Genomic DNA, 12,433 nt, shown 5'->3' with positions numbered 1-12,433 from the left:
TTCCTTAAAACACAGTCTTTCATATGGTAGTTGCCAAGACTGTTCAAATGTGACCACAGTCTGCTTTGTTTTACAGTTTATTCTTCTCTTTGGAGGAATCCCTTACCTCTGGAGACTTTCTGGACGGTTCTGTGGTTCTGCTGGCTTTGGACCAGAATATGAGGTATGTACCTTTATTTTGCTTGGTAAGCTTTACACTGAAGTTGCCTTTTGGCTCCTACATCAGTAGACTTGCAGTCCTTGTTTGTGCATGGATTAGCAGAATGCCAAAGTTTGGGTAAATTTTCTATTGCCACAACAAAACACTGTATTCAAGGCATCTTGTCAAAGAAAGCATTTAATTTGGGGCTCACCATTCCATGACCATTATGTTGGGGAGCATGGCAGCAGGCAGGTATGGTGCTGGGGCACTAGCTAAGAGCCTGCCTCTGATCCATAAACAAGAGGCAGTGACGTACCTCCTCCAACAAGCCCATGCCTTCTCATTTTTACCAAACAGTTCTACCAACTGGGTACTAACATTCAAATATATGAGCCTATGGGGGCCATGCCATCCAACTCCCACAGTTAGTTACTGTAACTCCAGATTCTTGTGACTTTTCACACTTTATTTCCCAATCACATAATTATTTTTAGTTAGCAGTTGACTTTTTTTCTTGTGGTGAGGCAGGGAGTCAGTTTTTGGTTTTGTTTTTGCCTTTTTGTTTGTTAGTTTTTCATTCTCTGGGTTTGTCTCCCAGTGACAGTGGGAAGAGCATGCTGTCTTACATCCACATTACGTGCTGAAGCAGTCACTTGACCAGACTGCTGTTTCTTAGGAACAACCCTGTGCAATGAGAGGGGAACTGCATTGTTCACTTGGAGGAGCTCGTACCTGCGGCGTGCACATGAAGTAGTCACTTCAAATTAAGACAGAGTCTATCTCCTGGGCAAAGCCCTGCTTCCTGACTTTCCTGGAAGCTGCCAAGTCATTTTACCTCCTTCCTGATCCTTTTTTTTTTTTTTTTAAGATTTATTTATTTTTTATTATGCATACAATGCTCAGCCTGCCTATACACCTGCAGGCCAGAAGAGGACATCAGATCACATTATAGATGGTTGTGAGCCATCGTGTGGTTGCTGGGAATTGAACTCAGGACCTCTGGAAGAGCAGCCAGTGCTCTTAACCACTGAGCCATCTCCAGCCCCCCTCCTGATTCTTCATTGGAAATCATGGACCTCCTGTTTAGATAGGTACTCTTAGCTTTAACTCTGAACATCGTGCATACTTTTCCACATACCATTTCCGTGTGTGTGTGTGTGTGTGTGTGTGTGTGTGTGTGTGTGTGTGTGTTAGAGGACAACTTGCAGGAGTCAGAGCTCCCTTCCACCTTATGGGCTCTAGGGCTTGAACTCAGGCGACAGTCAGGCTTGGTGGCAGGCATCTTTACTCACTGAGTCATTTTGCAGGCTCAGAGTAGGTAATATACTTTGTTGAATGAGTAAACACAACATCTATATATGCCTATCTACTGGGGCATGGACAACTAATGGCTGCTCTCCCCTCCAACCCTGACAAAGAAAAGTGACTCTCTCCCTCAGCAGCCATCAGCTGCAATAGCACTTCAGCTATGGGTGAATCTTTATCTTATTGGGATGTTTTATGTAATGTTCTGAGGTATGGGTGTTGTATTTAATAATGACCTGGGGTTCCTTTTCCATTGGTTTATTTAGCTATGCCTTTATTCTTTAATGGCTGCAAATATAAGTTATCACAGTGTAGTTGTAACACCAGCTCTTCAACACTGTGGCTCAGGTTTTAGTCATCAGAGTGTATTATTTGAATAGTTAAATAAACCTCTGACTTCCCTGCTTGGTGTTCAGTAATTGGATCACGATATAAGTGGTTCAGGGCCAGTTATTTCAGTATTTTCATCAATCTAAATAATTGGCTACACCTCTGGTCTCAGTTACATGAGAAGCTGAGGCTGGAGAATCACTTGAGCCCAGGCATTCAAAACAAGACTGGACAACATGTAGTGCTGTGTGTGTGTGTGTGTGTGTGTGTGTGTGTGTGTGTGTGTGTGTGTGTGTGTTTGTCAGAAAGAGACAGAGAGATACATAGAAAGAGAGACACAGATCTAGATGGAAGAGAGCTGGAATGACTAAAAGATGGAGTTGGCTGACAAAAGTGAAAGTGCAGCAAAGAAGTGAAAAAGGGTGTCACTGAAAGTGAAGTTCTGATCTAATGTAATGAACTGTATTATAGAAGCAACGCTGACTGTGAGTGAGCTGGTGCTGCTACTGTCAGTGACTAGGCAGATAAACATCAGAACTGTATGACAGCAACTTGGTTGTCATACGTGAAGGCCATGTCTGTGATAAAAGGATGGAGAGATCCCAGAACTAGTGATACTATGAAGTCCCTCACATAAGGACCTTTACGGATATTTCAAATTGAAATTAAAAGTTGATCTGACCTTAGCTGTATGACATTTCTCCAAGGGAATTAATCTCGCCAAGTAAGTGCTGAAAGGTATAGGACAAGCTGTAAGATAGAGAACATTCAAATCATTGCAAAAAGAAAATAAAAGAGAGACACTAGTCTTGACTGTTTCCCAATGTTTTATTTTATTTTTAAATGATTTATTTATTTTTATTTTATTTTATATGCATTGGGTTTTGCCTGAATGTATGTCTGTGTGAGGGCATCAGATCCCCAGACAGTTGTGAGCTGCCATGTGGATACTGGGGCTTGAACCCAGGTCCTTTGGAAGAGCAGCCAGTGCTCTTAACCCCTGAGCCATATCTCCAGCCCCTCTCCGTTGTTTTAAAATAACAAGATATTAAAACAAAACAAATTAGTTTTTGTTATTTACTTCCCTACCCATTAAGAGCTGATCAGTGATGGAGTTTTCAGGTATGGACAAAAGAATGTTAAAGATCACAGACAAGCACATTTTGTTAGATTGTTCTTTAAAATTACTTTATAGTGCCAGGTACTGTGGCTGGAGAACAATGAGTTCCAGGCTACAGAGTGAAGCCTTGTCCTCCCCTCCCCGCAAAGCAGTGGAACCCGGGTGTGATTTCCAGCAGCTCACAAGTGAAACTTTAAAGTAGTTCTCTTCTTTTTCATTTTTATTTTTTTAAGATTTACTTATTTATTATGTATACACTGCTCTACCTGAACATATACTTGCAGGCCAGAAGAGGGCATCAGATCACATTATAGATGGTTGTGAGCCACCATGTGGTTGCTGGGAATTGAACTCAGGACCTCTGGAAGAGCAGTCAGTGCTCTTAACCTCTGAGCAATCTCTCCAGCCCCCACAAGTGAAACTTTAGTTCCAGGGGATCCAACACCCTCTTTCGGCCTCTTTAGGAACCAAACACACATACTGTACAAACATATTCAGGCAAAAACCCATTCACATAAAATAACTTTTTACTTTTTTTGTTGGGGAGTGTCTTGAGGGAAGGTTTCTCTGTATAACCCTGGCTATCTTGGAATTCTCTGTAGACCAGACTGGTCTGGAACTCACAGAGATCCACCTACCTCTGCCTCTCAAGTGCTAGGATTAAAGGTTTGTACCACCCAGCATCATAAAATTACTTTTAAAAAATTATTTCATATATTTTATTCAGTGGAAAAGTCAGGTTATAAAGCAACAGTAGCTAAGTCAAAGTATGTAGATGAATTATTATTGTCCTGGAGATGAACATTTATATTAGTTCAGTTTTTCTTTTTTTTTGGGGGGGGGGTGGTAGTGGTGGTGCATTCCAGACTGGTTTTCTCTGTGTAACCTTGGCTACCCTGGACTCATTTATAGACCAGGCCAGCTTTGAAGTCACAGAGGTCCACCTGCTTCTGCCTCCCAAGTGCTGGGATTACAGGCGTGCTCCACCAAGCCACCATGCCTGCTTTTAGTTCATTGGTGTTTTGCCTGCATGTATGTCTGTGTGAAGGGTTCAGATACCCTAGACAGCTGTGAGCTTCTATGTGGGTGCTGGGAATTAAATCTGGGTCCTTTGGAAAAGTGGCCAGTGCTGCTTTATTCTTTTTTTTTTTTTTTTTTTTTTTTATTAATTTATTCTTGTAACATCTCAATGGTTATCCCATCCCTTTTATCCTCCCATTCTTCCCTCCCTCCCATTTTCCCCTTATTCCCCTCCCCTATGACTGTTCCTGAGGGGGACTTCCTCCCCCTGTATATGCTCATAGGGTATCAAGTCTCTTCTTGGTAGCCTGCTATCCTGCCTCTGAGTGCCACCAGGTCTCCCCCTCCAGGGGACATGGTCAAATATGAGGCACCAGAGTTCGTGTGAAAGTCAGACCCCACTCTCCACTCAACTGTAGAGAATGTCCTGTCCATTGGCTAGATCTGGGTAGGGGGCTTTATTCTTTTGAAACAAGGTCTCACTATGTAGCCCTGGCTGGCCTGGAACTTGCTGTATAGACCAGGCTAGCGTCAAAATCACAGATCCACCTTCCTTCGCCTCCTGAGTGCTGGGATTAAAGGCGTGCACTGCCATGCCTGGCCCTGGCATATATCTTTGTACATACTATTCTTGTGCATATATTCTGTGTTTATAAAGAAAAAATATCTGAAATAATACGTGCCAAGATGGCAAAAGTGGGTTTTCCTCCAGAGAAATTGGCTATAAGAAAATTCAACAATGCACAGAAGCTTCTTGTATAAATAAAAATATTTTCTTTATTTAAAAATGAAGCCATGCATAATGGTGTATAGCATGTGAGTTTATACCCATAATCTTAGCACTGAGTAGGCCGAGGCAGGAAGATTGTGATCTTGGTACACAATGAGACCCTATCAAAAAGAGAGAAAAGGAGACAAAGAGGAGACTCACAACTTACTCTAAGTGCAGGAAGCATGTTTTCTGGCAGAACTTCCTGGCATCCCAAACTTCCAGCAAGGAATTTCCCTAGTGCCCTGCTTTCGACTAGGATAAGGCCTGGTCCTTCTCAGCAAGTAGTGAGCCTTTGACTTAGAATAGTCCAGTGCTCTTCATATAAAGAGGTGGGTTGGCCTGAGTCACTCCATGTGCAGGATTCATAATGCTGTGTGTCCTAGAACTCTTGAGCACTCAGAGGGAGACAGAGCCTGGATCTTGCTGCCTTCTCAAAGCAGTGCTTTTCCTCATCACCCGGGTTCCTAGGATGTCTTCCTTCTGGGCTGGTTTGGTGACCAAGGAAAGCTGCCGCTGTCTGTATATACTGGGCAGGTTTCTCCAGGAGCGTGTTTCCTGCCACACAGCCTCTCTCAGCTGACTGTTTTCCTTAAGTCTGTTCCTTTCCCACATTCTAGCTCATTCTTACCTTTTGGGAGTAGAACAGTACTCCAAAGCAGCATAAAAATTAGAAAACGAAATAGAAAAAAACTAGAGGAAATTGAGTAATTCTGGCTCTGATCTAAAGGTGATAAAAGTAATTATTGGGGGTAATTTTCTCTATTGGAATTTGGCTTTCTGTAAAAAACACACTGTGTACTACCCATCTACCTGGTTTAGCTTTTTCCTCCCTTCCTTCCTTCCTTTCTTCATTCCGTGAAACTGATTCTCACTGTGTCACCTAAGCTGACTTCACACTCACCTCTCCCTGCTGTGTCTGTCTCCCAGTGAGTGCCAGGCCTGCTGCCTGTCCTAAGAGTCACTCTAGTCCAGTGAGTGCCAGGCCTGCTGCCTGTCCTAAGAGTCACTCTAGTCCTAGCCGACCAGTCATCGTGTCGCCATCACCCACATTTTGGGTATTCTTTTCTCTCTGTGTACTTTTGCAAAATGCTTGAAACTTCTCCTTTTAAGTGCCATTTCTCTCCTTTGCCCCTCAGTGGACTTGAAGTTGCATCAGGTCATTAAATGTTTCTTGAATTCAGCTAGGCATGATGGCACACACCTTTGTTCTCAACACTGGGGAGGCAGAGGCAGGTGGCTTTTGGTGAGTTTGAAGCTAGCCTGGTCTTCATAGTCAAATGAGTTTCAAGCCAGCCAGAGCAACATGGTGAGCCCTTGCCTCACAACAAACACATAACAAAACCAAGAGTAAATCTTTTTTTAATTCAACTAGCATATGTCATTGTCTCTGTTTTCTTAGTACTACCAACTATTTGTCCCTATGACCTAAGGTAGCTTTCAAATTGTGGCTCTTCTTCTAAGCAAGCGTTGTCCAAGGGCCGGGTGCTGCTCCAGTCCTGTTCCCGTTGGGCCCTGGGCATTGCTTGGGATATAATAAGCATTCAGCGCATACTTGCTGACTTGGGCTTCATGGTTTATTTGATTTCTTTTTTTTTTTTTTCTTTCTTGTGCTTAGATCATTCAGTCTTTGGTGTTCCTGCTGTTTGCCACACTCTTCAGTGCACTGACTGGCTTGCCATGGAGTCTGTATAATACTTTTGTGATAGAAGAAAAACACGGCTTCAATCACCAGGTATAATAGAAATCGTTAGGGTTTCTGTGCTATGGTCCTATGCAGGCTGCAGTTTAGATATAGTTTGCTATGTTAGAGCATGAATCAACTGAGGAGAAAGAAGCCACAGGGACTGTAAAGACCTTACCCTCTGTCTTAATAGAACTCTTACTGAGTTTACTCTGCTTTAAACCATAAGATACAAGACTTGCTTATTGTCCTAGGTTGCTTATGTTCACTTACCGTTGTCTTAAAAGCAAACCTTGGTTTTGCTTGGTTAACAGTGGAAATTTTTTTTTTCAGACTTTGGAGTTTTTTATGAAAGACGCAATCAAAAAATTTATTGTGACTCAATGTATTTTATTGCCTGTGTCTTCCCTTCTGCTTTACATTATTAAAATTGGAGGTGACTACTTTTTTATTTATGCTTGGCTGTTCACATTAGTTGTTTCTCTGGTAAGTAAAATCTTTGTTTCATTTTTCTTTTTTCTTTTGCTCATTTATTTGGGAATTTCGTATACTAATAGTACATCCACATTCTTCCCTCCCGCCCTCCCCTCCAGCTCTTCCCATGTCTCTCCCACTCCCTCTCCCACTCATGGCCTCTTAGTCATTAACTGTCTCATTTTCTTTTTTTGTTTTTTCCTCTCCCCGCCACCTCTCCCCCGAGACAGGGTTTCTCTGTGTAGCCTTGGCTGTCCTGGACTTGCTTTGTAGACCAGACTGGACTCAACAAACTCACAACGATCCGTCTGCCTCTGCCTCCCAAGTGCTGGGATTAAAGGTGTGCACCACCACCGCCTGGCTTTTTTGGGGGGGGGGGGGAGTTTGTTTGTTTGTTTGTTTATCTCATTTTCTTTTGCAAAAGCTCCTTGAGATTACTGGGATTTAGTTTTTATCGCCATGTAGGTAATTCCTAGGGAAAGGTTTCAGTGTAACCAACTGCCCTTATATATTTTCCTTTCAGTTCCTGCACTGGGATATAAAATAGAAGAATTGACTGACCATGGATTTTTTTTTTTTTTTTTTTTTCTCTTTATGTTAACTCTTAACATTTTCCAGAAGCTAGTTGCTAGTCACTTAATGGTCTGGCTGCTAGGCAACAGAGGCTGTTTGACCAGACTGGATGACTTTTAACTGATGTGTCCTCCTCACACATCCCCTCATCCTCGGTATCTAAAAAGCCTTAATGTTTTAAAGAGAAAGTCGGTTTAGGAGAGACAAGAAGAGAAAGCACAGAGCTAAGGACGTAGCTCAGTGGTAGAATGCTTTTCTAGCATGCACAAGGCTGGGGCTCAGTCCCCAGTCCTTTATAAAGCAAGTGTGGTAGTGCTCTTAGGAGGTGAGACAGGAGGATCAGAAGTTTAAAGCCATCCTCAGCTCTATATGGAAGCCAACCAGGGCTGGAGACCCTGGCCCCAAAGCTCTACTCACCCAGCTTTCTTCTGCCCTCCCTTCCCTGTTTTCCCTTTTCATGTATCCCTTTCCTCTTTAATTTATTTAATTGGGGTTTTTCTGTTGTTCTTGTTTTTCGAGACAGGGTCTCTCTGTGTAGCCCTGGCTGTCCTGGACTCACCTTGTAGACCAGGGTGGTTTCGAACTCACAGCGATCCACCTGCCTCTGCCTCCCGAGTGCTGGCATTAAAGATGTGCGCCACCACACCCGGCTGTTGTTTTAAGAAGCGTCTTGTTCTTTAGTTCAGGCTGACCTAAAGCTACTGTGTAACCTATGCTGGCCTCAAATTCATGACAACCCTCCTGCCTCAGACTGAGTGCTGAGATTACAGGCGTGTACTCCATGCTGCTCCTTTTCTTTGCCCCTCTCTTCTCCCCCTCTCCTTTTACCCACTCTCCATCCTTCCCTTTTTTCTTTTCTTTCCCTTTTTTCTTCGTGTCTGCCACCTCTTATCCTTCCCCCTCTCTTTCCTCTTCCCTTTTCCTCCTACCCCGTTTTCTTCCTTTACATCTTTGTTTCTTTCTCTGTTTCTCCCACTGTAAACTGCTTCATCACATCGACAACCACACAATCAAGTGTTACGTTCACAGTCCTAGTAAAGACCATCTGCCTTCACTGCTCATGAGGGTGGCTTCCGTCGGCCTGTGTAGTGGGGTCAAGATCAGAAAATGGGCTAGTTGGGTTTACAAATACCTATAGTATGACCAATTGAAGTGAAAACAAAGACTGAGGAAATACTCCAGAAGTGCTGTTTCATCCAGAGGAAACAAGAGTGTGTGTTTTAGTGCCAAGAATCCCCAAGAAATGGCTATTGACCAGGCCTGGAGTTCTCAGTCACTGTTATTGGCATTTTCTTCTAAAATTAAGTTGAGTTTCTCACTGTGTTACTACCACACTGCTATTTTGATTTAATTTACTAAACAGATACTGTCTTGGGTGTTGGTTTGATGAACAGAATTCTATCACACAATTGAATTTTTAATAATGAGCAGTTCTTCTGTTACTTATTTTTCAGGTTCTTGTCACGATTTATGCTGATTATATTGCCCCTTTATTTGACAAATTTACACCTCTACCGGAAGGAAAGCTTAAACAGGAAATTGAAGTGATGGCAAAGAGTATTGACTTCCCTTTGACTAAGGTGTATGTTGTTGAAGGTAAGGCTACTTAAGGGGAGAGGAGTGGTTTGAGTACTTTATCTTAAATCAGTTTTTAATGTTTGTTTCAAATTTATTACTTACGGGGCTGGAGAGATGGCTCAGCAGTTAAGAGCACTGACTGCTCTTCCAGAGGTCCTGAGTTCAAGTCCCAGAAACTACATGGTGGCTCCCAACCATCTATAATAAGATCTGATGCCCTCTTCTGGCCTGTGGGTGCATATGCAGACAAAGCACTGTATACATAATAATAAATAAATAAACCTTTAAAAATAGGATAAAGTTTTGCATTTGGCTTTATAAGATTTATAAAATCTGAACTAGAAAGATGAGTCAGCACTTAAGAACCCTGGATGCGCCTTTAATCCCAGCACTCGGGAGGCAGAGGCAGGCAGATCGCTGTGAGTTCGAGGCCAGCCTGGTCTGCAAAGCAAGTCTAGGACAGCGAAGGCTACACAGAGAAACCTTGTCTTGAAAAAAAAAAAAAAAAAAAAACAGAACAAAACCCTGGATGCTCTTCTAGAGGAGCTCGGCACCCACACAGTGGCTCACAATTGCCTGGAACATAAATTTTTAAAAATAAAGAAAAAAAGATTTACAGGAACATATGACATCTGCTAGGATAGAAACTGGTAGCCTGATGCCAGATCCTGTCCTGTCTACAACTCTGTCTGGTTAATTATACAGCACTGTTTTCAATCATTGGCCATGGAGAGACGCAAATGGGTTAGAAAGATGTAGGTATTGAAGCTGGGTGTGGTGACACGTACCTTTAATCCTAGCACTTGGGAGGCTGAGGCAGGCAGATCACTGTAAATTCAAGGCAACCTGGTCTACATAAAGCCAGTCCAGGGCAGCCATGTCTCGAAACCCTGTCTTGAAAGAAAAAAAAAAAGTTTTTATTTCTGTGTTAGTACTGAAATACCTTTAAACAGCATCTTAGTCACAGTTCTGTGAGAGGTAGTGTTTTAAGAAGAACTTCTTAATGATAGCTACAAAATCTCCAGAAAGCTGTTTACCAACCTTGGAAAGTGGACTTTTAGTTGGGTAGCTGAGTTCAGAATCACAGGGTAGAGCCAGGATGGGGACGCTACTGTTGCTGCCACTGTAGAGCCCTTTAATCAAGGCTTATATAACTTAGCCTCACTGATAAAAGGCTTCTGAGGACCTGAGTGTGATCTCCAGAACCCATACAAAAAAACGCCTTGTAAACTGGGCGTTGGTGGCTCATGCCTGTAATCCCAGGACTCAGGGAGGCAGAGGCAGGAGGATCACTGTGACATTTGAGTCCAGCCTGGTCTATAAAGCCAGTCCAGGACAGCCAAGGCTACAGAGAGAAACAAAGTGCCTTGTTAGCACTCTGTGGAATTCCCAGAGCTGTGGAGGTGGAGGCCAGAGGATCCTGGGGCCACTGGCCAGTCCGCCCAGCCTAAGTGATGAGCTCCAGGCAGATAGGAAGCCTGATCTCAGAGGAAGTGGATGGCATTGTGAGGATAATGCCTGAGATTGTTCTGTGGCCTCTACATGCACACATATACATGTGCACACTTATATGCACCTACACACACAAATACATTTTTTACAAAGTAGAAAAGGCTGGAGAGATGGCTTAGTGGTCAAGAGCACTTGTTGCTCTTTCAGAGGACCCAAATTCAATTCCCAGCATCCACTTGGTGACTTAGAACTATAACTCCAGTACTGGGGGATCTGCCACCCTCTTCTGGCCTCTTAGGCACCACACACACCCATATATATAAAAAAAATAAATGTAAAAATAAATTAAAATTTTTTGTTTGTTTGTTTTCTCAAGACAGGATTTCTCTGTGTAGCCTTGACTATCCTGGACTTGCTTTGTAGATCAGACTGGCCTCAGACTCACAGCAATCCTCCTGCCACTGCCTCCCAAATGCTGGGATTAAAGGCATGCACCACTAATGCCAGGCTAAATACTTTTTGTTGTTGTTGTTTGCATTTGTTTTGTTTTGTTTTTAGTAGCCATGACGTTCCCTGCCACTGGCAGCTGCAGAGTGAATTCTTGACTGCTTTCCTCTTTTTGTGATTCTCTGACTATTCAGAACTCCTAGGGCTGCATCTCACCCACTAAGCCAGTGTATGGGGCTGGTTGCCAGGAGTTGCTAAGGAAGCAAATACCTGGCTTTTAGGTTTCCCAAATGAGAAGCAGTCTCTTAAGACCTTCATTGTGTGAAATTCCCTGAATTCTGAAAGGAGATTCCAGTAATAAACAGGGGAAGGGCAAAAATAAAAATATAAACGTCTAGGGGCTTGGAGAGGTGGCTGAGCAGTTAAGAACACTTGCTGCTCTTCCAGAGGCCCAGAGTTTGGTTCCCAGCACCCACACTGGGGGGCTTACAACCACCTGAAACTCCAGCCCCAGGGGTCCTTTGCCCTTTTTGGTCTCTGCAGGCACTCACACACATGTGTATATATTCATACACATCCATAAAAACTTCTTTAAATCTGAAAAAAATCCCAACAAATAATGGTGGAGAGATGACCCAGTGAGTGAAGGCACTTGCCACCAAGCCTGGGGACTGAACTGATCCCCGGAACTCACTCAGATTGTCCTCTGCACTCCACACATGAGCCGTGGTGCATGCGTGCATACACACAAAAATAAGTAATCAAACCTGGAGAGCTGGATTAGGAGTGCTTCCCCACAATCATGAGGCGTAGAGTTTGGATCCAAGCAACCTCCTAGTGAGTACAAAGTTCACGATCACCTGTGTCTGCAGCTCAAGGGCTCTGACATCTTTCCTCCGACACCACACACACATGCACACATTAATTAATTAAAATTTTAAATCCCTTAAAGAATACAAACAAGTTGAGATCTGTCCCAGGGTCCTGTAGCCACACATTGTTGGAAACCCCTCATAGGGTAACTGGTTTTGCCTTTCACCACAGGACTGCTTCCCAGGTCTGTGAGAAGGGACTGCAAGACAGCTAACAGGACGTATGAAAGTCCAGCTCCTCATCCTGAGTGACAGCTGGCAAATGAGTACAAGCTGGGCTTGCTCATGGTCAGAGGACAGGCTGCACTGAAAAGCAGGCAGATCCCTCTAGCCTAAAAGCAATCCTAAAGGACGCTGCGTAAAGTGAGAATCCAAAGATCTTAGATGGGAATTTTGAAGTTTTATCCAGCGCTCACAATTCAGGTGCAGGCAGGAGAAGTCCAAGCAGGCTGGAATGACAGTAGGTTTCTTACAAGGCTGTCTTGAAGAGAAATCTTTCATTCGGGGTTAGGAGGAACTAAGGTAGCCTTATTGGGCAAAAGAAGGAATCATAACTTGTGAGTTTCTTTTCTCTTTTAGAAGAGTTTTATGGGTTTCATTTTTTAGATTTTTATTTTTATGTGTATGCATGTTTTGTTCAAATGGATGTCTGTGCATCACATGTGTG

General features: G+C 43.2%; 1 protein-coding gene across 1 annotated transcript in view; it reads left to right on the top strand.

Moving 5' to 3' along the window:
* Zmpste24 (zinc metallopeptidase STE24) overlaps positions 1–12,433 on the top strand; it is a 42,211-nt gene that overhangs the window by 12,086 nt on the left and 17,692 nt on the right. The window contains exons 3-6 of the mRNA XM_051171278.1: positions 77–163; positions 6,305–6,421; positions 6,704–6,856; positions 8,872–9,013. Of these exons, the coding sequence (XP_051027235.1) occupies positions 77–163; positions 6,305–6,421; positions 6,704–6,856; positions 8,872–9,013 (499 nt within the window). The remainder of the gene's footprint in view (positions 1–76; positions 164–6,304; positions 6,422–6,703; positions 6,857–8,871; positions 9,014–12,433) is intronic.

Source organism: Acomys russatus, chromosome 29 (genome assembly GCF_903995435.1).
Source record: "Acomys russatus chromosome 29, mAcoRus1.1, whole genome shotgun sequence".
In the NCBI taxonomy this organism is placed as follows: Eukaryota; Metazoa; Chordata; class Mammalia; order Rodentia; family Muridae; genus Acomys; species Acomys russatus.
The sequence above is the reverse complement of the archived record's forward strand: the minus strand, read 5'-3'. Positions and strand labels throughout refer to the sequence as shown.